This window comes from Clupea harengus, chromosome 4 (genome assembly GCF_900700415.2).
Source record: "Clupea harengus chromosome 4, Ch_v2.0.2, whole genome shotgun sequence".
In the NCBI taxonomy this organism is placed as follows: Eukaryota; Metazoa; Chordata; class Actinopteri; order Clupeiformes; family Clupeidae; genus Clupea; species Clupea harengus.
This window is the reverse complement of record NC_045155.1, coordinates 5,092,093-5,119,172: the sequence shown is the minus strand read 5'-3', so window position 1 is coordinate 5,119,172 and position 27,080 is coordinate 5,092,093. Positions and strand designations below refer to the sequence as shown.

The 27,080-nt window shown below is 45.9% G+C and overlaps 1 protein-coding gene across 2 annotated transcripts in view; it reads left to right on the top strand.

Annotated features, from left to right (window-relative positions):
• The first annotated feature begins 3,691 nt into the window (after window positions 1-3,691).
• The window catches only part of plxna3 (plexin A3), a 129,619-nt gene continuing 106,230 nt past the window's right edge, over window positions 3,692-27,080 (top strand). Inside the window, exons 1-3 of one of the 2 annotated variants that reach the window (XM_031565870.2) lie at window positions 3,692-3,767; window positions 12,281-13,587; window positions 16,030-16,212. In XM_031565870.2, coding sequence (XP_031421730.1) covers window positions 12,394-13,587; window positions 16,030-16,212 — 1,377 coding nt within the window. In that variant the 5' untranslated portion in view covers window positions 3,692-3,767; window positions 12,281-12,393. Of the gene's footprint in view, window positions 3,899-12,280; window positions 13,588-16,029; window positions 16,213-27,080 lie in introns of both variants that reach the window. The other variant, XM_031565869.2, reaches the window with a different exon arrangement.

Below are 27,080 nucleotides of genomic sequence, written 5' to 3'. Positions count from 1 at the left end.
GGCAGCAACCTTCAGCTGACATTGGTCAAACAGGTAAGCCACTTTTGTTGGCTAATGGCTTACGCACAGAATCAAATAATGTTGTAATCCAATAAATCAGGTTGTTCCCTGAACTGTATGACTTAATAAAAAGGGGGCAGACATGACCTATGATAAAGTGCCACCCTAATTCCCTCTGACGAGAAAGTGCACTGATAATGAAAAACACCGAATGTAATACTAATCTACTCTTCTTTGACTGTAAACTCACTTAGATTTTGATATTGTGAGCTGACTGGTATAAATACTGAAGGGGAAAATCTGGATAGGGTACATACTGGATGCTCATTCATGTTATGTATCTCTAGGTTTCTATTCAATTTAAAAACACTACTAATGGCATATTTACATTTAATCTTTTACCAGGCTCAGGAAAGGTTTTGAGTTATTTTTGTGCACAAATGCTGTTTTTTTTCTCTTAAATTAGCTTTCCTGTCCAAAACTAATACATGCTTTTAGAAAATGCTATTTTTCGCAAAAAGGAAAGTCTCAAGTGCACAATTCCTGAAATAACATGTCTCCCTTTATAAATATGCGCCGCTCGGCTCGTGTCTCTCCTTTTTAAGGAGCGGGATGTGGAGAGGGAGGCAGTCCGTTTCAGATACTGGGGATTTTCGCGCTGATGCAGGCTCGGTTTTCAAAGGAAACCACAGGCCTCATTTCATCTGCACTGGAGGTTCACTCCCCCATCGTTCCCTCCATCTCCCTGCCTCACATCTGCTCCTATCCTCTCCTCCTCTCCTTCTCTCCTCTCTAGCAGGAGCAAAACAGACTCCTCCACCGGCGCAGTGTGGTCACGGAACCAGAGAGCCGTGCCTGCCTGCCTGCCTGCCTGCCTGCCTGCCTGCCTGCCTGCCTGCCTGCCTGCCTGCCTGCCTGCCTGCTTGCCTGCCTGCCTGCCTGCCTGCCTGCCTGCCTGCCCCTCCCTGCCTGCCTGCCTGCCTGCCTGCCTGCCTGCCTGCCTGCCTGCCTGCCTGCCTGCCTGCCTGCCTGCCTGCCTGCCTGCCTGCCTGCCTGCCTGCCTGCCTGCCTGCCTGCCTGCCTGCCTGCCTGCCTGCTTGCCTGCCTCGAGTGGCTTCAATTACAGCTGTACACAATTACAGAGAAGGGCAGAGAGAGAGAGAGAGAGAGAGAGAGAGAGAGAGAGAAACTGATTTGACTTAGAAGAGTGTGCCCGGATCAAACTCAGGCCTTAGAAGTAGAGGGATAGAGGGATGACCAACAGGCTGCCCTCCCAAAGTCCTTAAAAAGTTGTGTTTAGTTACAAAACGAATTCCTCCTATGACCCCTAATAAGCTTCTTAGTCTGAGTGTGGAGTTGAATTCAACAGGATAAAAGTCAACTGTGTCACCCAAATAGAGCATGTTGAAGATGTCATTGATGTTGTTGTTTAGCATTGGTTGAGTGCGGGGGGGGGGGGGGGGGACGGGACGACTGTCGACATGTCTAATTGATCTCACCGCAGCCATTACGAGTGAGTTGTGATTTTCTTTTTACGTCATTCGAATTTGTGTTGTTTACTGCAGTCTGGGATTGCAAGTGTCATTTTTCCTCAACAGGCAATTACTGGCCGCATGATTTGAATAAGTGGATTGCCTTGCTACTTTCTGGTGGATTACATCAAACTTCATTAAGGGAGAACGACAGAGGACGCCCTTAATACAGGCTGACTCTCTCAGATGTGGCCTTCAGATTGAATAACAATTTTGCCGAATTTAGCTTTGTCCATTGACACACAGTATATAATTGTTGACTTTATCAGGTTAAAATTAGGCTCTGACATTTGCAAATGAATATCAAGTAATGGAGGTGAGTTAGAAGGTTAAAGCTTGCCATTGCTAGAACATACTGTACCAACACACATAATATGTGTCCATGCACTGTCTCTCTGAAATATGTCTCGGATTGAGGTAACTACAGCTTAGTTTGTCCACTGTTGTCCAAAGACACAGCAATGTGTCACCCTCTCCCTGGTCTTTATCTTATTATGGATTTGTCCTGAGATCACGTTTCCTTCTTGGATATGAAAATCAGTCTGGAATGAAGATCAATACATTGTAATACTGTATCTAGTACTGACAGGGAGTGATTGATTAGCTTGAGAGAAAAGAGAATGCCACTCAATTTGGGCTTTGTCCCTCTGACCCTATGTTTAACCTCCTCAAAGGATTTCTCCTCTTATCAGATATGGCACGTGTGTTGTGGCCAGCAGCTGATTTCAAACGTTTTAGAGAGATTAGTGAAGGAAGTGGGTTGGGATCATGGAAACTACTCTCTCTGATGTGTTACAAATATTGTATCATGACACAATTCACCGGACTGATCCAGATAGGTATTCAGGTAATGAATGCACATAACTGACCATGGACTGGTAACACAAGCAATTGCACTCAGTCAGTATATAATTATTCTTTTGTTGAGAAAAAGTTAACTTTGTGACTGTGATATCTCTCTCTACAATATGATCAATTAGTGAAATAATAAATACAGATCATAGTACTTTCTTTATGGGGACATATCAATACAATATTGTGCCAGCGTGCTGAGTCAATAGGAACCCCTGGAAACACCATTGCCACACATTTGTCATATTCTTCCACAGAGATTTAATCATCCAGAATTCACATCTAGATTACTGAGTATATTAAACTCTGAAGTGGTCACATGACTAGGCTATATAATATGTGAGCATAATCATAATCCTTATTATCTGCCATATGTGAAAACTGTTTAAAGAACTGAATCAATAGTCTGTTGGGTAAGCTATTATTTATCCCAGGTCATATCTCAGGAATATGTTTTTGCAAAAAAGAAAAAGAAAAAGAAAAGAAAAGCATATTTTGAAACGTTTGAAAGTCCCTGCCAAAACTCAGGTCCACAGTGACAGAGCTTTTAATAACAGGTTTGCATAGCATGCAGAGTGGAATCGGCCAAAGGATATGCCAATACAGGCCTAGTTTTGTAAGTAATAGCCTATGCCAAACCCGGCCCTCACGTGTAATTAAGAAGCAATAGCAATTTAGGGATTAGCACTCATGGCTAACAGACTAATACATAGGCGCCCACGTGCGCATACATGCATTACATCCATACATTTACTGAGTGAGTGAGGGTGAGAGAGGGAGAGAACGTAATTCTATGTAACAACATAGTCTGTATCAGTGGGAAATATGAGCGTTAAATAGTTGCGCTATATTTTCTGCCACTTTTCAGTTTCGCACGCTTAGGGCTACTATATTAACACATATATTCAAAATTCAATACTCAAAACTGGCATTTCATTGTTTTTTTTTTATACCATTGAGCCAGCGTATAGCCTATCTATTTGTTATTGCAGACATCCCCGTCTGACTTCAGATACAGCCTTTTCTCCAACATCTGGGCTTGGTAGAAAAATACTCGATAAAGGGCGGGCCAATACCAAAGTCCAAAAGGAGAAGTCGGTACACATGCAAAAAATGTTTATTTATTTTAACAGTACATAATGGGTAACTGTGAGTTGTGTTACAACATTTACATGTTTTTCATTAAATGTAGTCATTATCTGTGAAGTGTATTGCGTTAAGTACCGCAAAACTCTACTTTATCACACAGATACAATTTGGACTCCCCCAATACAGTAGTGGTAGCGTCCATATTTAAAGAGATAGTTACTGAATCTGAGCTCCTGGAGAAAGCAAGACGGTTTCTTGAGGGAAGGACCAGGAGGCTACCATGCCATTGCAGCGGTGAGCGCCTTGTGGGCTTCGTTTTATGATTTTGTAAAAGAGTAACGGAAGCAAGGTTTTTTCAGCCGCGAAACCCTCTTGAAATACTCACAGATACAAATGTGGATGTAACTGTTGAACTCAAAAGACAGGTAGGTGCGTGAGCTGTTGAAACACGAGCCAACAGCTTCCTTAATTGGTGTTGAATTGCAATGATTGATTGTGATGCTTAAGCTACCTTATAGCATACCTTAAACGTAGGCTATGCTTCGGCTGAAATGTGTGACTCGTCTAGCCGCTGGGAAGCTTTTTTATCAGGAGCAATAGCTATCGGGCTATGAACCAGACCACGATTTTATGTTCAGTTGGCTCCTATTTCCTAGGTGGTTGGTCAAAGCAAACGGAGTGAATTTAACATTGCATTGAAATGCAAGAAACGGACTGCCAGTTATAGCTCTTTTAAGAACAAAGGGGGCGTTAAGAGGTATTTGTTTTTCTCCATCATCCAAAATAAATAATCACTAACAAACGCCCTGTGGTTCCACACAGTTTGTTGCTCCCTACACAATAGAGCATTGCTTTATCAGGCATCGCGGCTTATGCCTCGATAAGCAACTCCTGTTGTTGTTTTTTCCTAGAAAGTTAGAGCAAATCACAGTTTTCAGTGATCTCATGTGAAATATTTCAGTAACATCACCGAACGTCTTCTCTTTGTAACCTATCTAACAGTCCTAAACGAGCATGTCAGCCGTGCAACACGGGCGAACGAAAAGGTTTACGCTGTGTGTAACGTTACGCAGTGGGTGCTGTGATGCCTGTGTGAATTTAGCCAGTTTTCTAACCTAGAGTCGTCTGTCACAGCTGATATACATAGTAAATTCGTATTTCCTATGAGATAGGGCATCGGTCAAATGTCTATCTGTTTCGCAAGGGGCTATTATGCACAGCATACCCAGCGAGAATGGGGAAAAATACCCCTCACCCCCTTGTACACCCCTCATTTTGATCATTTGGTGACAATGGGTGTATAACGAACAACACAGCTCTTGTTAAGAACGTAATATTCTGTCATATGCTATAGTTTGCATCCTTTCTAAGAATGGTAGCCATGCCTCATAGTACAGTAGATTGGACATTTTGCAGTCGGTGTAGATTTGCTGGAGGCTGAAGCTGAGTTTTCAAGCGTGGAGGATGTTTTGGGATGCCATAGGTTTAAGGAGGTTGCAATTAACACGGTTCCAACACTTGGCCATTATGTGTGTATATGTCTCGCCCAAAACATCTGCAGAAGTGTCACTTGTCTAGCCGCTGTCTGGGTATCCTTCTATTCCATGTAAACAACAATGCAAGTAGACGGTGATCTAAAGGATTAGAATTAATGCCATAAGAGTAGGCTTTCGTCAGCAGCGCTATGGACGGCTGGACTTGAATGTTAATTTTGTATCAATTTGGAGTGTAAACAAATGTAGCGTTTTATAAACGGTTGAATAAGCATCGATACAATTAACTTGTACAAGACTGTATCTTCTTGGGTTTAGGCCCCACAAACGCGTCTTGGCATGTCCAAATTAATTTCACACATGAAATTACTATGCTACTACTTTAACAACAGTCCAGAAGGTATAGGCAGTAGCAGTATGAGGCACGTGGTTATTTAAAATATTTGCGTGGCAGTCACTGGCACCCGTTCTTTAAACTGACTAAGCATTCAGACGGGGCAAGCTAGTGCATTTGATATTGGCTACCATCTGTCCTGGAACCTGATATTAATTTCCATGCGTTTCTTCAGTCTTCAGTAAAGATAAATTATCTTTTTGCTCCATTTACAGGTAGGCAAACAGACTTTCAGGTGTCCATACCGAGGTCTGGGTATGAGTCTATATTACAGTTATTTAATTATTTGGAGAAAAAAAATGTTTGTATTTACTCAAACAGGGTCCAGGTCAGACAGGCTCCGAATTACTCTGAATTATTTCTATTTGATTATGCTGTCTAGAAGATCAGTGGACAACATTTTTTCTCCCGGTATTTTATTCTCAACGTTTTGCTGTCAAATGTCTTAAAATCAGGGTGAACATTTCCCAGTGTTGGGCGTTCAGCTGATCTCTCCACAGTTTTTTTTTTTTTGTGTCTGTTTGTGTTGTACTTTATGCTCACAAACATAATACATTTAGGATGGAGGGCTATGCTTCAGTAGATGTTACCCCCTCACAGTTGAAGTTGATTATGTAAAAGTAGCTAGCATGTACAGCACTGTGTGGTGAGTAAACAGACACAGCAACCATAGGTCTTAGTCTCCTTGCTGGCACTCTCACCTCCCATACCAAAGGTTCCAAGTTCGAGTCCGGTGCCAGACTTTGCACACAACACAGGTTACATTGGTGCTGGAGACCCAGAATTGGTGTGAGGTTTAGCTCAGGCACAGTGCTGTACAGTGGGTAAACCTCACTCCCTCACACCTAGAGGCATCCTAGGGACAGAAGCTAGCGTCCTTGCCACCACACCCGCCTCCCATGCCAGGGGTTGCGAGTCCGAGTTGTAGTTGTAAATAAAGCCTAGTGCACCATCCATGCACTAAATTGTAACTCATAAGAGAAAGGAGATGTTATTTTACACGTTACAGCCCATCCATTGGTAGGTATGTAGCTTATCACTTGAAATCTCACTTATCTCGAGCTCTGTGGTGCAGCCTCTGCATGAGAGCATCTATAGGTAACCCCTCTCCCCACATCAGGGCTATATTAAACATGCCAGAGAAGAGTACCACAAGTGAGCTGGTCAAACATACGTGTAATTGTTTTTGCAGCATCTGTGAAGGTACACCTTTTGGGCCTGGTTCAATGGCCACTCTGAGGGGGGAGGGGAGATCCCTAGAATTCTGTGGTTTCGCAAAGATAAAATGTTATGGATGCCGTCCATGCAATGCACTGTAAGTGTCAACGGAGTCTAGTAGAGATAAAAATGTGAGATAGTGAGATCAAGAGAATGGTTGTGGTTAAATGGTTTCCCTCACTGAATGCGGAACTTATACTAAGACGAATTCTTCCCATAGACGACCACAGCAGTGCCTGGAGTTTGGTTACACTTTAGAATAATGATGCGTTTGCACTGTTGAACTTAACAGCATTTTTCCATTTCAAATGCTTAAAATGTGGCTCTCTCACAGCTGAATAGAGGGAGATGACAAATTCTTACTCAGTGGAATTCCTTTGTGCTCGTTCAGTTTCATTTGACAGATAATTTTAATTGCCTTGAAAACACCAGAGGCAAAACAAACACTCCCCACCGTCGGCTATCTCTCGAAAGTGATGTCATTGCAGTTGAAGCTTGCCTGGCAGATGTTGCACAGTGACAGATTCTGTTCGCCTCCTAGTTAAATCAACTGTGGATGCCAGCCTAAGGTTCACAACTCAAGGTTTCCATTACAGTTGTGTTTTTGGATTTGGTTGCGGGGGGGGGGGGGGGGGGGGGAGGATTAACAGGACACAGCAAAAGACTGGCATGTGCTCATCCTCTGAATAAGTTCTGGGCTGGGCTGGGCTGGCAACGCGAGTCACCGGGTTTCCGTGATCGCTGAACAAAAGCCTCTGTCTGATGGCAAGTCGCTGCTCTTCCTTGCATTTGTCTGGGCTGGCTGATGTTGCCTGACTGCTCAGCCAAGCAAGCCGGAGACCGCGCCACCAGTATCTTAAATGAGATCTTTTGTATTCGGTGGCCCAGGCAGGTGAATTTCTCTTTTCTCTACAGGTATGACAGGGTGGGTTTATTGCACCCATCCTTCTTATTTTGGTATTGGAAGAGCAGCTGGAAGTTTTTTTTTTTTTTTTTTGGTCGACTAATTGAAGAATAGCTAGGTGAATAGAGGTATTTAGGAGCATTAGGCTATACAATAAATAACTGAGTCAACAAATAAATTTGGCAAAGATTTCAGTATTTTGTTTATATATTCAGCATCTTGTGTTGTTCATCATGTTCAAGGTTGTATGTTATGCTAGCTCTTAAAGTTAGCATGGTTGATGTTATGTCTACAAATGACTTATTATCTTTAATCGATAGCCTGTGATACGGTTGCCGCAATGATTGATGATGGCAGGAGAGAAACAAAGGAGGGGTGTTAGCCATCTACTGCTAGTCAGGATTTCTACACACTTCCACGCCGGCTTTGGACCATTAATAAGAGCCGCTGACCCCATTTTCACACAGGATGTGAGACAAGACCAGAATAACAAAAAAAGGAAACAATCAGGTGACACAGAGATATATTTTTCTCTCTCTCGCTTCCTCTCGGAACGCCTCAGGAGAACAGCCTATGAGATCAGCCCTCTTATTTCCTTTATTTTGTTATTGCGTCACCGCAGAAATCCAAGCAACAGTAAGGACTCTGCAACAGCAAGTTCTTTTTAGTGTTAACGCCAGTGACCTTGTTTTGAACCCCCTTAAATCTGATAAGTAAAATAAAAAAAGGCAGAGAATAGCTGGATAGGTTTGGGCAGGACACTTTTGTTTCTATCTTTGTAACCTGATGATGTTGGATGAACTTACAGTGCGGTTCAGTAGGAACTTATTTATCAGTCATTGATAAATCTAACACTACTCATGCTAGCTGTGAATCGCAGGGATTGGTATTCAGTGATTTGTGATGATTAAGCTCACATTTCAGTCCAAATAGCTTAACTTCAAAAATAATCACAACAAACCATGTTGTTTTGCTAATGTACCTTTGAACACGTTGATTCATCCGATAGATGCTGTGAGGTAATGCTTAAAGCTTTGGTTCAGTATTATTCACTCAACTCGTGCTGTCCTTTGTTTTTGTGGCATAGGTGACTGGTGAACTATAAGTGGATTTTCAGATGTCTGATAGCTGATATGAGAAGAATAAGAGAAAGCCAGTGACAAATATACCCGTGCCCTTAAAATACCTGTGCATTTTCTTAAAGCCATGCAACTTGTGAGTTGTCTTTTTTTTTTTTTTTTTGCGACCAATAGAGATGTCAGACTGACTACCCTGTCATAGCCTAAGTAAGATCTTTTGCACAAGGCCAGAGAATTTACACCTGCGTTTCCACCTTCCTCAGTAAATCTTGCCACAAGCTTGTCAGCCGTGGCCATGAGTGGCTTAGCACCTTAATCCTGTGAAGAGTGCAGTTCTTCACTTTTTCCCATTTCTTTCTTTTTTTTAAATCAAGTGCTGTTGACCCTTATTACAGAAGTGGTGAAAAGAGGGTGGCATTTTCCGAGTCCTTGATTAGGTGAACCACTGATCTCCCGGAATGTTCTATGAATTCACATTACACGGCCATGGCCCTCTTTCACCAGGCATTCTTTTGACTATAGTGATGTAGCACTTATTTCCCCTCCCTCTTCCTCTCCCTCTCTCCCTCTCTCTCTCCCTCTCCCCCTCTCCCTCTCCCTCTCTCTCTCTCTCTCTCTCTCTCTCTCTTTCTCGCTGCCTTCTTTCTGTTTTTCTTTATATCCGTCTGCCCTGGCTGTGCAGCTTAAATTTTATGGCCAGTTGTGGGGGCATGTCCATACACTCTCAATCATGGCCCTGGATTTATTCAACTCACTGCTGAGATTATTCATCATGGCTGCAAATGGCGGTCAAATGGGCACTGTGGTGGCGACATTAAGGGTAAAAGACCCATAGCAAACAAATGAGCCCATTTCACCTGGGTGCCGTAAACACCAGGGTGCAACCCTTAAAAGGAGCTGTTGCCAGGGGTGTACACAGGCACCTTGCTGTGACGCTCTGTGGGACTGGTGGGTCATGTTGTTTACTGCCTTGTCTGTCCAGACGGAGACAAAAGACCACCAGGGAGAGCTGGCCAGAAAGATGGGAGCTTTAACTCAGAGAACTTTCAGTCTGCCAAGTCATGCATCAGGCCTAATACACAGACCACAAAAGGAATATTTGCACAAACAAAACAAAAAGATTAGGCTCTATTTGTGCTCTGTGTCTGATATTTCTCTGTAATTGTGTCATGTTTCAAGACACTTGTTTTAGCACTGATATGCCATGCGATATTTGTTTAGCACTTTGTTAGTTGTCCACATATGTTTCATTGATGACACAGGTGTTTGGTTGCTAATTGTCTGCCAGTGAGTGGCTTTCTGGTGAAGACTCAAATTGGGATGCGTGTTTGCAATTATGTGATGAAAACTTGTTGATCAAAGTAGATTACTGTCATCATTTGCCGCCTTATGATCCCAGTGATGTGTACTGTCATTGCCAGTAATTAAAAGCTACCTGCGATTAATTAGATTAGATCATTAAGGTGTTCAATTATACCTGGTCCCAACATGCTGATTTGTATGGAGCTAGTGGCCAAGCTATTGTTGCTTGGTGGTAATGGCAAAGCAGATCCTCTCTTTGTAGAGCAGTAATTACTTTTCTGCATGCAAATTTCAAGGAGGATTGACACTCCTGATTGCCATTTAAAAAAATCATCAATAAAAAATGATTTTGCTGTTCAGCCGTCACTGAATATACTCTCCCTGACGTTGGGGCAGAGCATTCTGCCGGACTCATTCAGGTTCTTTTCTGCTGGCACCAGGCTATCCCTCTCTGGTAATGAAATCATTGTGATTGCCGCTCAGTGTCGTCTTCCACATGTCAGGAAGTGGCTTTACAATATACCATTGTATCACAATGAGCCTTGCATTTGCCTTTTTCTGAAAATGCTGAGTGTACTGCCAAGATCTGGCAGCTGCAGTCCTTTTTCGGCAACATTTCTGTTAAAGTCTGGAATTTCCATGTCAGTGTAAACTGGGGGGGTGTGAAGAAAGGTGCTGTTGGAAAGGTTAGGAAATGCAACTCTGAAAGGATTGGTATGTCACTTCTGCTAATTCTGGTCCTGTTTTCTCAAGAAATATGTCCGTTCCCACATTGCATTGCATTTGCCCATTTGGGCTGTGTTCAGACTGCAGCCTTTTCTGCTCCAATAAGATTTTTTTTCTCTCTTGCCATCTTTTTCACGTGCGAGTTCCCATTTCCCTTAGAACGTGACCTAAATCTGACACCAATGTGAACTGTAAACTTGTCCTGAAATGACCCCGCATACGTAAAAGCACATAAACAAATCCTCAGTTTAGAGCAGAGTTGCTGTCCAAGTTATGTTTTCTGCGGGTTGCAAGCAAATGTTCAAACTAATTTTGAAGCAGAGGAGACAAACCTGAGTGGCTAAAAACACCTTAGCCTCTCTGGCTTTAGTTTCAGCTTTCTCTGTAGACAAAGGCACATGGGTATGCATGATTATGATGAAGTGAAACGCAGTTTTGGTCATAGGCACAGCCACATACGAGCCACGTACCTATTTTCGGGTTCCATGTGGCTTTTAGGTCTTTAGACTTCCGACCAAAACAAATCTGATTTGTGCCGATTTTCTTTTTTTTCAGCACTGAACATGGTTGATAGACTGTCCAACTCCGTTGACTAATGAAAATGTGTTAGAGATGCACATATATACAGTGTCCAGTGGTGCCAAGTGAAGCCATGATGGCAATATGGAGGAATGATTGTACCTCGCATTATTGCTTTTTTTCCTGTTTCTTTTAGCCAGTATCCAGTATCTTTCAGCACTGCCTGGAATGAGAATTTGGTTTGTGTGTGTGTGTGTGTGGGTGGGGGCGGGGTGGTTGTAGTTTTTCTGAGGGCATATCAGTGTGTGTGTGTATGTGTGTGCGGGGGTTGGGGGGTTAAACATTATTCAGCACTTCAGGGCTTGTCCTCACAAAGTAAATTTCTAAGTGCTTGAGGTGCTGCTAGCTGCAAACACAGTGAAACCCCAAACCGCTGAAATCAGTGCTACCGACACAGAGCAGAAAGAAGCCTCCGTTCTTCCTGTCAGCCGAGCCAAGGAGCACCCTGCTCAGAGGGGTTGTTTGAGTGCCATAAGGGCCTCTTTCATTCCCGCTGTTCTGCCCAGTGGGGGAGGGGGGAGGGGGGGAGTGGTGATTGAGCAGAAGAGCAATGTGTTTGATCTACAAAGCATTTATGTTAAATATACTGAGCTGCTAACATAATACAGCTAGCAGATCTCTCCTCTCCTTGTTCGGTTTACACCCTTTACTCCTCCTAGCATCCGTTTTGTCTGGGCAGTGTTGTCTAACTCGCTTATTTCCAGCCAATGCTCTAATTAACAAATGTGCCTAGGATTAGTGTTAGCGATGGCCGTAAAGGTTTATTAGCAATCCATTGAGTGAAGGGAGTAGGAGTGACAGGACTTGGCACTAACCAAAGCTATTCGATCAATAATCCCTCCCCCCCCTCCAAAAAAAAAACCCCTCACACAGCTGTCTTGCTGGGGCTGACTGTCCAGTTTTAGTCGTTAAATCCCCCCAAATGGACTCTGGGAAGAGATTGTGTGGATTCAAAAAGAAAAGTGCTGAAAACTGAAACTGTTTTTTTTTCTTCTTCTTGCTTTCAAGTCCCATCAAATGCTATTAAACTTTCTTTTTAAGACCAGGCACTGCTGCCTCCCACCTTCGTTACAAACTAATTTGACATTTTTTTTTCCCTCTCTGCCTTTTAGACATGAACCACTGAAGCTGAGAGTAAAGGAAAGCCTCCACTAAGCTCAAGGAAAGAGCTCAGTTACTCCCCCTCCCCTCCCCCCAACAAAAAAAAACACAAAACACTTTAATCATGAAGTCCATATGGCTGACAACACCACTTGTGTTACTTCTCTTCGGGACCACTACTCTAGCATTCCCTGCGACCCCAACTGTGCTACCCCTGGAAACGGGGAACTTCAGGGTGAAAGACACGACCCTCACACACCTCACCGTGCACCGAAAGACAGGTGATGTGTTTGTGGGCGCTGTCAACCACATCTACAAGCTGTCGGTGAACCTGTCAGAGCTGCGTTCTCACATGACCGGCCCCGTGGAAGACAATGCCAAGTGCTACCCTCCGCCAAGCGTCCGGGCCTGCGCACACAAATTGGATCCCACGGACAACATCAACAAGTTGCTGCTGGTCGACTACGCGGGGAACCGTCTGGTGGCGTGCGGCAGCATCTGGCAGGGCGTGTGCCAGTTTCTGCGCCTGGAGGATCTCTTCAAGCTGGGCGAGCCGCACCACCGCAAGGAGCACTACCTCTCGGGAGCCAGCGAGGCAGATGGCATGGCGGGCGTGGTGCTGGGAGACGACGACGGCCTGCCCGTGGAGAAGAAGCGGAAGAAAGGAGGCAGCCGGCTCTTCATCGGGGCGGCCATCGACGGCAAGTCGGAGTACTTCCCGACCCTGTCCAGCCGCAAGCTGGTCACGGACGAGGAGAGCGACAACATGTTCAGCCTGGTGTATCAGGACGGATTCGTGTCCTCCCAGATCAAGATCCCCTCAGACACGCTCTCGCTATACCCGGCCTTCGACATCTACTACGTGTACGGATTCGCGAGTCGCACCTACATCTACTTCCTCACCTTGCAGCTGGACACACAGCTCACGCAGATGGATGCCACCGGCGAGAAGTTCTTCACCTCCAAGATCGTGCGCATGTGCGCCAACGACACCGAGTTTTACTCCTACGTCGAGTTCCCCCTGGGCTGCACCAAGGACGGCGTGGAGTATCGCCTGGTGCAGTCCGCCTTCAAGCATCGGCCGGGTCGCAGGCTGGCCCAGGCCCTGGGCCTGTCGGAGGATGAGGATGTGCTGTTTGTGGTGTTCTCCCAGGGCCAGAAGAACAGGGCGAACCCGCCCCGTGAAACCGTGCTGTGCCTCTTCACTCTGCATCAGATAAACCTGGCGATGAGAGAGCGGATCAGGTCTTGTTACCGAGGCGAGGGCAAGTTGTCCCTGCCTTGGCTGCTCAACAAGGAGCTACCCTGTATCAATACGGTGAGTCCTTGCATTATCTTTAAATGCTTCAGCGCTGTGTGTGTGTGTGTGTGTGTGTGTGTGTGTGTGTGTGTGTGTGTGTGTGCTAGTGCCCAGTGCTGTTTCTGTTTGTTGAGTATATCTAGGTTTGAAATTGAATCTTGATCTTGAAGCTGCATCACAATGTGGAGAATTTAAGTATTAGTATGAGCATAACCTGCATGTTAGCTAAACACAAGGAAAAGGCTTCCTCATCGATTTGCTGATATCACTTAAGATTAAATACATACACACCAGGCATCACATGGCTGGCATACAAAAATAATGATAGACATTACAGATAGGAGTGCTGAAGGTGTATACCTCTAGGCCTATGATGGGAACATGGGCAGACGTTTGAATATGGACTGCATTAATATTTAATGAATGCATTGGGCTTGCTGGATAACATTAAATCAATGAATCTGTGAATAATTTTCATCAGATAAGATGAAGATAAGATGACATAGAGCAAAGCGCTCTATCTGAAACGGCTGAATGCACCCTGTTTAAAAAACCTTAAATATTAATCCCTTATAATTTAGTGTAACAGCGAGCCATCCCTGTAGTTATTTTGGTGTATTATTTATTTGCCTTGCAGCAACCCCAAGGCACTTTTTAAGCCTTAGCACACTCCACCGCCATTGAACAAAACAGTATTTAACATTTCTCAAGGTGTCTCCCAGTTTGGCTTTCCTTACCTCCCCACTTAACCAGTTCCTTATACGACACAAATGCTCGTAGCTGTTTGTTTTAGCATCCGAGAGACTGTCAACAGCAGACTGTCAATCTGAGTAGAGTAGTGTTGTTTTCGATCTCTTTTCTTCTTCAGTGCTCAGTAAGCACACAAGGGGTGGGGTTTTGCAGGAAGTGAACCTAGCAAGCCTCTTGCTGCGCCCCTCAGCTCTCCCCAAAACGCTCCCATGGCGTTCACGGGGCCCGAGCAGATGGGGGCAGAGAGAGAGAGAGAGAGAGAGAGAGTCTCTGACACCGGTTCCTCTGGGGGGGAGGCCGAACCTGTTTTTATTAGTAGCAACAGGGAGCCTCCATGACTGAGGCGAGTCTGCTCTTGATTTGCGCCGGGCCTCCTCGTCGTTATTAGCCCCCTTTCATTGCACAGCAATCGAGGCCTTGACCACATAATGAGACGGTGTGTGCCAGACGCTGGCTCATGGCTCGTTTAATATATTTATCCTTCATAAGTGTTCAACGAAAAAAAGAAATTGAAGAAGAAGAAGAAGAAAAAAAAAAAAACACGATAGACCTCTCCCCAGGCACTCCACCCTGCCCAACTTCCAGCTTCCCAACCGGGCCGACAAAAATTGAGAGCGTGAGATGGCAGATCCAATTACCCGAGAATGTGCTGCATCACCTGTGCTCATTAAAGAAGTATCCCAGTGCCTCTCCCCTCACCTCCAGTCCACACCCCTTGACTGCCCCCCCGCCCCCCCTCACAAAAAAATCACTTCACCTCAAGATAAGTCTGCCTGACTGACGATGCCAATGTTAAATGAGACACTTTAGTATTTTTAGGGGTTTTGTCAGATGGGATATTAGCAGTAGCTGATGTCATCCAGGGCTTAGCCAGCCCATCTTCCCTCCTTCCCTCCCTCTGTGCTCTGCTGAGGTGAATGGATTTTGTGCTTGGTTGGAGGCTGAGGTCCAGGAGAGGGAGATTAAAGACCTGCGCTGGGTCTGAAACCCAGTGATGAGTCAGGCAATAGTTCACCATGGCGATGAGCAAGGGAGGAGGTCATCGCTGGATGACTTCATCTTCTCCGCTGATAGGCTGCAGATGTTTTGCTAATTCCATTGATTTCACATAAATGTCCTGCCACAGTAATGTTAAAAGACCAACAAAAAAATACAGTTTGGTATTGTTATTGTTGAGGTGCCCTCCTGAGATGGACAAGTTAAAACTCCCATAACTAAATCACCTCCGGGGAGCGTATACTTAGTGATTTATCCTCCGTTTGGTGCCATAGTTCAGCATGATGTCATGTCTTTTCCAGACTCAGCTGTGCGGTTCCTGCAATAATGTGTGTGTGTGTGTGTGTGTGTGTGTGTGTGTGTGTGTGTGTGTGTGTGTGTGTGTGTGTGTGTGTGTGTGTGTGTGTGTGTGTGTGTGTGTGTGTGTGTGTGTGTGTGTGTGTGTGTGTGTGTGTGTGTGTGTGTGTGTGTGTGTGTGTGTGTGTGTGTGTGTGTGTGTTTGTTTTCGTCCTCACCATAAACCTTTTTTTCAGAAAAACCAACTGAAAGATTCATCACGTGAGCCTGACATTTCCCACATATAAGGCCCTGTCATGTGTCTAACTTTGAACAACTGCAAAGTCACATTGTTTGTGAGTGTGTGTGTGTGTGTGGCGTCTTTTTTCCTGGAAGCTGCAGCTATATTCATTTCCCTGTGTGTTTCTCTGCCTACAGCCCAAGCAGATTGGAGACGACTTCTGTGGGCTCGTGCTGAACCAGCCTCTGGGCAGCCTGCGGGTGATCGAAGGCACACCCCTCTTCGACGATCGTACGGACGGGATGGCCTCTGTTGCCGCCTACACGTACGGGGAACATTCGGTGGTGTTCGTGGGCACCCGCAGCGGGCACCTCAAAAAGGTAGGAAGTGTGCTCTGTTTTCGGCTGTTTCCCTCCCATCGGTCTGTCTCTCTGGTCAACCGGTGTGAGGCTTTTTCACGCTGTGCTGGAAAATCTGCGATATTGTTTATAGCTGTCTCTCTAACTCGCCATGCTGTGTGGGAATTTCATGCGTCTGCCTCATAGACAGGACACCGCAGTCCAAGGCTGGTTCGCCACTTCCCCGCTCATTCGTTACCCATGTTGCCACTGCATTCCTGTTATCCCGTTGAGGATGGGTGGCAGGGGTGGCACGAGTGTTATATTTAGAGTGCAAAAACAAAACATCTACAGCAAGTATGAATTGAAGACAAGGAGAGGAGTTGTGTGAGACTGTAATTCTGTGCCAGTAACAGTCAGAAATACTGCAGCAGCATAAGCCTAGTCATTCTTTGGGCTATGGTTTAGAGGGCCACACAGGAACACTGCGAGGCCACACACACAGAGACACACACACACAGAGACACACACACACAGAGACACACACACACAGAGACACACACACACAGAGACACACACACACAGAGACACACACACACAGAGACACACACACACAGAGACACACACAGACACACACAGACACACACAGACACACACAGACACACACACACAGACACACACAGACACACACAGACACACACAGACACACACAGACACACACAGACACAGACACACACAGACACAGACACAGACACACACAGACACAGACACACACAGACACACACAGACACAGACACAGACACACACACAGAGACACACACAGAGACACACACACACACAGAGACACACACACACACACACAGAGACACACACACACACACACAGAGACACACACACACACACACAGAGACACACACACACACACAGAGACACACACACACACACAGAGACACACACACAGAGACACACACACACACACACAGAGACACGCACACACAGAGACACGCACACACAGAGACACGCACACACAGAGACACGCACACACAGACACACGCACACACAGACACACGCACACACAGACACACGCACACACAGAGACACGAAACACACAGAGACACGCACACACAGAGACACGCACACACACAGAGACACCACACACACAGAGACACCACACACACAGAGACACCACACACACACAGAGACACCACACACACACAGAGACACCACACACACACAGAGACACCACACACACACAGAGACACCACACACACACAGAGACACCACACACACACAGAGACACCACACACACACAGAGACACCACACACACACAGAGACACCACACACACACAGAGACACACACACACAGAGACACACACACAGACACACACACACAGAAAAAAAAGCTAACAAAACCAAACTGAAATCACAAAATGGACAGAGAAAGACAGGCCTCACTGTGAGTCCCTTTTCCTTTAACAACAACCCTATCAGTGCCTGGGCACGGAAGTGAATATAGTGAGCTCTTTGTCTTCCCAAATGTGGTATTCTGTCAGTGGGAATCCCATTGAAGAGACTCATGGTGTTGCCCCCAAGCCCCCGACCCAGACCACCCTTACCATTGCAAGCCACCCCTCCCACCCCAACCCTGAGCAATAATAAAAGGAAAGCACCTCGTGACTCTCCATACCCCTGTGTGTTTAGTAGAACAGCAGTGAGCACAGGAGTGAGCCTGAAAATAGCCTTCTCTTGCCTGCCACCCGCCCGGAAATCACTGTTTTGTGGGGATTGTTGAGAGCTATTAGCACTTTGAGCCGTTGGTGAACAGCGCTGGACATTATGAATGCAGTCCATCTTAGGTCCATGTGATTGTGTGCAAAGGCAAATAAACCAGCCCCAGTTTTAAATGAATGATAGTAGAGATTTTGGACGAGTCAACATATGTGCCATCTACTTCATGCAGCTACTGCTCAGCTGAGATTTGTGTGTGTGCGTGTGTGTGTGCGTGTGTGTGTGTGTGTGGTGTGTGTGGAGCCTGCAATATTAGTGCTTAAGTTGCAGTTGATGGAGAATCTCTCATTAACGAAATTAAATTAAACGTGAGACAGGAGGCTAGGGAGAAAAAGAAAAAAAAAGCAGCATTGGAGAAGCTGACTTGGCTCCTTTGCAGCAGACATAATAATTAAAATGAATTGGATGGAAGTGAAATATGCTACAGTTATGTGTGTTTGTCATCCAAGCACCCTACTGGGAAATATAAAAAATGCTCGCCGCCTTACTCCAAGCGTGGCTGAAGTTTCAGCCTCGGGGCCACGCAGAGCCGTCTAGGGCTTTGTTTTCTACTCGAATTATTTATGGGACTTTGCCTGTTTATGCATGTTCTGCCATGCTACTCCTCCCATCTCTCACTTGTCGATGATCAAATTAGCAGGTCAGAGGGGCTAAGGCTACAACCATATTAAAGGCCATAAATAAAGAACTTGGCTAGTTATTAGGGAAGTGTCTGTGCTGTGATTTACATAGCACACCAAGTGCATATTTTCTATACGTTTATGACGATTAGGGGGAATTCACCATGGAAACAGTCTTAAGAGGACCACTTTGCATTGTAGTGGTTTCACGTGCTAAATACAGATGCTTGCAGAAACATGGCATTCAGATACCATTATTATATTACAATATCTAGCAGTAGTCCCAGATAGATGTCAACCACATGCTGCATTTATGTAGTAGGCTTACGGCTTGTTATGACATTGTTTTGATTTACCATACGTAATTTGGAATGAGCGATCAAAGGCCTTGCTGAGGCTCTTTACAGGGGTTTGTGGATCCAAATTAAATGGTGAATGAATTTGATCCAGCGTTTATAGTCTGCTTTGTTGGAAGTATCGGCGGTGTTGGACCGGGTTGTGCTGTGCAGTAATGTCTGTGGATTTCATAATATGTAATTTTGTTTTTGCTTATTTACTCACAGGGAGATGAGGGGAAGTGAAAGGGGGAGTGATGTAAGCATGTCTCATCTGAGAGTGATTTGGGAGAAATGGGATTTCCTGATTTGAATGGAACAGCTGTTCGCAGTTACACATATTTCGGATTGATTTCTTGTTTAAAGGGCCGCATGGAACCGTTTGACAGTCCGTCTGGGGCCGGGCCCGGATCGAAGCGGCTTTCGGGCAGAGGTCGGAGAAACCCGCGGCAGCAGTAGTATTCATTAGAGCATGTTTACACAACAGTGAGAGCTTTCTAGTCATTGGACAGCGGCGAGGTTCATGGTGTCCTGTTCCTTTCTGTGTATTGTTTGTTGGCCTAAGCACAGGGCCTCCTGGCTAGACAAACCCACACGCAGTGGGTCATGTTGCAGTCTCATTGGAAATCCAAAACAGTAACACCCAAAGCTTTTATCTCGTGGACACTTTTTTGTTTAGAAACGCACGTCTTTAAGTCAGTCGGTGGTGTGTTTGTGCTGCACGGTGGACTGGTGGTCAGGCTGCCATAATGAGTGCCGGAGAATGCGGGAGGGGGCCGTTTAATTGCACCATATCTCCTGTTCCAACGCTTGTTTGTTTTGGCAGCGGTAGAGAGGGCTCGAGTCGCCACTCTGCTGGAGCCGCCGCGGAAATCACCCGCGAGAAACCCTCAGCGCTTCCTGCCCCGACATGCCCACTCGGGGGGCGTGCCGCTCGGGTTCATCTACTGTCCGTCAGGTTCCTCACCGGTCCCTTGCCCAAGGTGTTGCACAACACCGGTTCTCATAAGAAAACCAGCTGCTGTGGTCATGTGACGGGAAACAGATGGAGAAAAGTCTGAGGTTAAATGTGTCAGAACTGCAGTATTTATTATTTTACTTTTACTTTTTTTACGGCCGGTAGACCGGGGGCAGGTCAGCATCACACCTTTGCGCTTCTCATATGAAAAGGGTGAAAAATGTGAGCTTTTTGGCAGTCTTCCCTCGCCACATCTTGAATGGATTTATTTCAGCGGTAAAATGGGCAGTAGGGTGAAGTTTAAATATGGGTAGTGGCGTATTATCTTTGCTGTAGAGCTCGAGCGCTTGCATGCAAAGCCACAAATCTCCTCCTGTGTTGGGTGGGGTCTGCGGTTCCAATCCCACAGATGAGTCAAAGAGCAGCAGGAGAGATGGGGAGCTAATCTTACCTTTGAATAAGACTGAAGGCGTCAAGGGGTCTTTTGATGGCATATTCCACAGTAGACAAACCGCTGCTGATAAATCTGTCTGTGTGTGTGTGACTCATGAGTCTGGTGTCAGAGTTGTGCTCTGCATATGTGCGCTATTTATTACAGGGTTGCTATTTTTTACTCCGTACATGTGTCCATTAGGCTGTAGTCTGCGTTGAATCGGGTTTAGTTTTTCCTCCTTCAAGCCGCTCTACAGACGTGGCCACTTGAACAACAGAAATACTATCCCAGTGACCCATCGACGCATAGCGGAATCTGCTCAATCAAAAAAATCCATATCACCTTAGTGCCATCCGTTCACAATGCACTTGAAGCTATAAAAAAAGCTTATTACATGTGGCAGGTTTCATTTCCTTCTGTACAGCCTACATGACATGCTTTATATTTCTGAGCATTAAGTGAAATAGACCTGTTCCGTTGTCATACGAAATAGAACATATTCTAGCAGCAGTTTGGCATTTTTACTGCTGTAAAAAAATCACGAGCGGCTGATTTTGCACAGCAATCGTTGGTGCAGTTTGTCATCACAATGCTGGAGCTAGCTCACTTGTGGAGGAGGTTCAAGGAACCTAAGGGTAGCGTTTGACAGGTACACAGAGAGAAGGGATGTGTCTGTTCTATTTTAAGTTCCTTTCCTTGCACCGGCACTTGATTACAGCCGATGAAAATCATTTTCTGCATGGCTGCGAGGCTACATGCGTCCTTTACCTCACTTCTCCAAGGTCTCCTTGTCGCCACGCTCCCCTGGGTTCAGCCAGGGTGATGGGGAAGGAGAAACCCCCCCTGGCGGGTCAACATGGCGGCCTTGAGTGGCAGCCTCAGAGAGCCTCCCGATTCGCGCCTCAGCACCACCCCTACCTTACCCCACCCCTTCTCTGAATCGCCTCAGATTGGGATGGAAATCAAAGCTAATTCCGCCGCGTAAATCAGACTTACGGGAGTGGAGCGAGGCCGTGGAACCGCGCCCGCACCGTAGATTTACGAGCGTGCCCGGCCCCACAACGCGTTTGATCATGGCTAAATCTGTTTGCCGTAAATCACCCCCCCCCCCCAACCCCCCACCCCCACAACAAGGCTGAGGGATGTTGTGTCTGGACCGTGCGCTACCATTGTTTCGCATTCACATTATGGTGGGAGTGTCCTCGGTTGCGCTGTTGCGTCATCACAGGGTCCGCCGAGGGAAAGCGAGAGCGGGCGGTGAACTGCCATTACTCCATCAATCTGGGTCATTGCCTTTTTATGATCAGCTGTAGAACATGCATTATTTATATGTAGAGTATAGTTATAAAAGGCCCTCCCAAAAATATGTAGCCGTCCCCTTTGTGTTCTGTGAACAGCTAATGAAATGTTTTAGCCGCATAAGGGCAAAAAACGGCGGCACCCTCGTTAAATAATGTATTTAAAGAGCAACAAAATACCACTCCAAACTGCTCTTTTACATTTACAACTTCTACATTCCACCGGCTCCGCGGAACAATAAGCGATTTAGCAACAGCCTGCGCTGGACCGGTGCAATGTGACCTTCCGGCCTTGATCAAAATGCATAGTTAAAGTTAATGAGCGATTGAGTCAGGTGTGATTGTTTGACTCGGCCGAAAGGTGAATCGCTCCGGGCCCTCGGAGTGAGAGTCCCGACAGCAATGTGTTTGGCAGCGCTGACAGGAGCCTGGATGGATTTGGGCCGAACTCAACCCACTCAGCAAAGTGTGCACACTGTATAGCCCTGCTGGCTGGCTCACCCTGCACATAGGGAGCTGTCTGTGGGTGTATGTGTGTGTGTCTGTGTGTCTGTCTGTCTGCACGTGTGGTTTTATAGTGGAGGGTGAGGGTGAGATGAAATCAGAAGATGCTATTTAGGGCTCTGTGTGTGTGTGTGTGTGTGTGTGTGTGGGGGTGTATGTGTGTGCATGTGTGCCTATGTGGGGTTTGTGTGTGTGTGTGGGAGGGGGTAGGGTTGCTCAGTAGTGCAAGAGCTGGTAGCAGGGAATCTGTTCCAGATGTCCTTCTGTTTCATACCCATCTCCCTCCGTTAACACCAGATGTGCCAACGTCTCCCCTAATGAGGATGTGTCTCCCATTGTGTTCAGGCTTCAGGTTTTTTTTTGGGGGGGGGGGGGGGGGGCACTCAAGGGTCATGTCAGCCATGAAAATGAGGTTATTTGTTTGTAATGAACATGTAATGTTTGTGTGTGCGTGTGTGTGTGTGTGTGTGTGTGTGTGGGGGGGGGTGTTTGTGAGACACTGAAGGCTGATGAAAGACCAAGCAATACATGGGGAAAAAACAGGGACACACTATCCTTGCCTCCACAGACTGTGCTCGTGCTTAAACCCACAGCTGCTGGCCGCAGGTAACGCTGGCCATCGTGTTTGTTAAGCGATTGGTTGTTAGCTTCCTTTTTATTTTCTGTGCAACAGAGGTAATCACTTTACCTTTGTAGCCTGGCTGTCAAGGGTGCTCGCTAATGAATATGAGTGTTGCATTGTGGGATTATAGCCTGTATGTTTGGGTCTCCCCTCCCCGGCGGCCACCCCTGACTCTTGGCACTTGGCGATGCATTTTCTGTCATAATTTAATAGGAGGCTCTATAACTTCATTAAAGGTCAGGGCTGCCACCGCAGTCGTAAATGGGCCGGAGGGGGTGTGCGTGTGGAGGGGGTAGTTGTCGGGCACAGCCCTTTAAGCACCTGTCTGGCTGTCTCCCGCCTTTTTAAAGGCTTCGCGTTCCTGGTGATTCAGGAACTGGTCTCCAAGGGACAGGGATACATTTCACTTCCATCCGTCCCCCCCCCTCCCCCTGCTGTTACTGCCGCCTAACCCCCACCCCCCCACCCTGTTCAGGTGTCTCCACTGGGAAAGAGGACTACAAACCCAGCCCCCACTATCACCCCCCCCCCCAAACACACACACACACACACACACACACACACACACACACACACACACACCTCTCACTCCAGTTCCCAAACCCTACCCTACCCCCACTGCCGTTTGACAGAAAATAATGTGTCATTTTTCCAGTCGGTCGTGGCGCCTGTTACCCGCGCTGGCTGCCAGACACATTTTATCATTCCGCTCCCATCCCTGCCGTCTCTCAATTTCCGCAGGCCCTAACCTCTATGCTGGAGCTAACCTTGGAGCTCTGCACTGAAAATGAACCATTAGATTTACCATTTGTTTCCTCTCCCAAAGCAATCCGCGTCTCCTTCCATTTATATAGCTTTTGTGCTGCCAGTGCTTGGCGTTCAGCGCGAGTAGGACGCCACGATGATGACTAACAAATGAACTATTATATAATCAAAAGACTATGGATTTGTTTTGGAGGTGCCGTAGCCCACACAGAGAGGCCTCATATTTCAATCTAGCAGTTCTGTTTTTATTCTCCTCGTCTGATGGTCATGAGGTGAGGAATGGATAATAAAGGGAACTGGCCATTATTTGTCAATTAAACACACTATACATTTTCCACAGCCTTTCCACAGGCTGGTGAGGCTGCTTCTTAGCCGCACATGTGTGAGACTGGGACGCCTCGATGGCTGAGAGGAAGAATTAAGAGGATGGTTCTCGATGGGGCTTCAATGAGGACTCTGTCCTGGGCAAATTGATGAATTTAGGGGGTCTCTTGAAATTCCCCTGCAAATTCGCCCCTCGTCACATGAGCCGATTAGACATCATTTATTTAATAAAGGCACTCACAAAGACGACTTCTGTCTCCCGCCAGCACGGTGCCGCTACACACACAGTGTAACTTTTCCCTCCAATGCCACTGGACCTGATCCCCCCCCCCCCCCCCCCCCATGTTATGATGATAGTTGTGGCGGCAACAGCTAAAACCCCCACATACCTGCTAATAACGTAAATGCATCAACATTCCAGCTCCCGTCAGATGCAAGGCTCGCTGGCCTCGTTTTTCCCCCCTCTGTTGTAGTTTGTTGTTTCACGAGGGTTGACTCGTGTCCAAATATCCACCCCCCACCCCTTCTTTTGCGTTGTTTTCTTAAAATGGCCCTCACAGACAGACTGCTCTTAGATGACAAGATCGCTCCGTTTTTTGTTTACTGTGTTCCCACTCTGCTGCTCTGTTCAGTGAACCACTTACTTGGGAGATCTGATGCCTTGAGTGTGTTGTTTATACATAGCTGTTCTTATGTGATGAAGAACACTTTTTTTCCCAAGGGTTCCTTAAATAGGATCTATGTCTGGCCGCTCCTGTACAAAAACAAACCAAACTTGACAATGAGTTCCTCTAAAGTGACCTCACTGTGCTGTCTGACCAATAATTGGGTTATTTATGAGTTTTCGCCGATCCTAAGCCCTCTTCCTCTGTCTTATTTTTTAGTTTTAAGTCTCTATGCTGTGCAATAGCAGTGGCGGACAATCTGCTGTGAGTGTTTAGATATGGATATGGTTTGTCTGAGGTGATTAGCTGAGGAGAGCTGAAGGGATCAAGTCAGAGGCAGCAAACTAAGTGGAAGAGACAGATGGCAGTGGAGCTTGTCACCAGACTGGAGCCCCCAGTGCACTGCCAGCCACCTTCGATTCAGCCACAAATAACGACGGAGGCATCTCTATTCCAAAAGGTGCGCGTGGTCACGTTGCCATTCAGAGGCGCATTTTAAACGTCTTTGCACGTTTGTGTGTGTGTGTGTGCGCGTGCAACAATAAGCATTTAATTAAGGCTGATTAAATATTCAAAGGCGGAATCACTGTGGTTACTCAACATCAGATTCAGATTTTGTCTCGATGCCAAAGTGATTTGCCTCTCGCTTGAAAACCACACGCGTGCTCACGTACGCACATGAAAACGCGAGACAATCCCCCCCTGTAATCAAATACCTTTGCCATTAGCCACTGTATTTCTTGCCGATAAATTTCATGCATTATTCACAGTCACAGTCAAGCTTTAGGTAACCCCCTCTCGCAATTCTTGGATACTGAGAAGCCTCGCTTCCCTCCTTGGTGTTTGCTGAAGAAAGAGTGAAACAAACATTGAATACTCATTTCTCCCTGCCTCCTATCGCTCTCTCTCTCTCTCTCTCTCTCTCTCTCTCTCTCTCTCTCTCTCTCTCTCTCTCTCTCTCTCTCTCTCTCTCTCTCTCTCTCTCTCTCCCATCTCCTGGTTTCTCCTCCATTTTGTTGAGTAAGAGTGATGTTCTATGTCAATACGCCGTGATGTTTGATGTCAGCAGAGAGGGATTCTGGGATACGAATTTGAGGTCTTGAGGGGGCATGGGAGGTGAATGTGGATTTGGCGCAGTGCTTTTGAGACAGGCACCTGGAACTGGGTCATTTTTCCAGAAAAGAGAAAGAAGGACAGAGAGGGAAGGAGAGAGGGAGGGAGAGAGAGAGAGAAAGAAGGAGAGAAAGAGAGAAGGAGGAGGAGGGGGAGAAACGGAGGGCGTTGCTCTGATTTGAGCAGTCAAGCAGAGGTTGAAACAACTCTGAACATATCATTATGGTAACTGCTAAAGTTACACCCCATAATCACTTCAAGTTGCAGTTCCTGTCCTAGAAATGCTGCAGTCTTTCAGGTAACTAAGGAAGTAGGCCGTTTTTGCCTTTTTTTTCTTCTTTTCCATGGGTTCTTGTTGTTTTGAATGACGCTCTGGACATGCTACACTGTGTATTTTCTTCTTTGATGGCCTATTTTAAGATCACTGTAACTAACTGGCATAGCTAAGTCCTGGCTGACTATTTAAAGCTTTAAAGACCTAACCACAACCCAAATACTGGATGCTCCAAACACTGGATCCCCACCCACTATCACCACATTTTTCACTCGCGTGCACATGAAAGATGGAAGCTCCGGGATTGAATTAAGAGAAGCATCCAAGAGAGAAAGAGGAATGGCGGAGGAGAGAAAACACATTTCCTTTATGACAGGAAGCGGTTGCTTTTCATAGTCTCCCTCTTTTTTTTTTTTTTTAAAGGAGAGGGTTTAGGAAATCAGCCTCTGTCAGATGATGCCAGTTTGATTGGTTTAATAATGCTTTCACCGAAGCCGCCCTGCGTCGCGGCTAATTCTATGATTGCTGTGCATTGTGCTCCCCATTGTCTACGGGGAAGGCTAGAAGGCTGGGACAGCTTCTCAATAGAGAGCAATGCCTGACGAATGACAGGCAGAACAAAAGGAGAGTCCTCTTCACATGGCTGCATTAATGGCCTGCATATAAAAAAAAAAAGGAAAACACTTAATGAAGTCTTTCTTCGTCACTGTTTATACACTTGATTAGACTTACAGTAGCATTTCGCTCCGAGTGTTCGTCGTCTTCTGTGTTGGCTTTCTGCAAATTGAAGAACCTCATGCATGTGGAGTTCAAGTAACGGTGCCCATTATGCAACCTTTTTCCCCACACATTTAAATCATGTCTTTTTCTTTTACTTGTTTTTTTTTAACATCCTTTTTATTTTTGCTTTGAAGTAAGTGTTAACAAGGATGAGCACATCTTTGGTGTAACCAAAGTGCTACCTGCCATTACAGCCGGTTATTTTTATCTACATATGTACTGAGAAATGATTTGGTTAAAAAAAACAAAAAAAAACATTCACCCTTCCCAGATGCTTCTCATTTCCTCTTACCTGATGTTGTTATTTTGTAACAAGTTTGTGGGTATGTTAAAGTATAGGTTGAGTGACAATTACTCGCTTCCATGGCACATAATTAATCACTGGAGGGACCGTTCCCGCCTTCGTTTGGAGGTGTTTAGTATGCAAAGC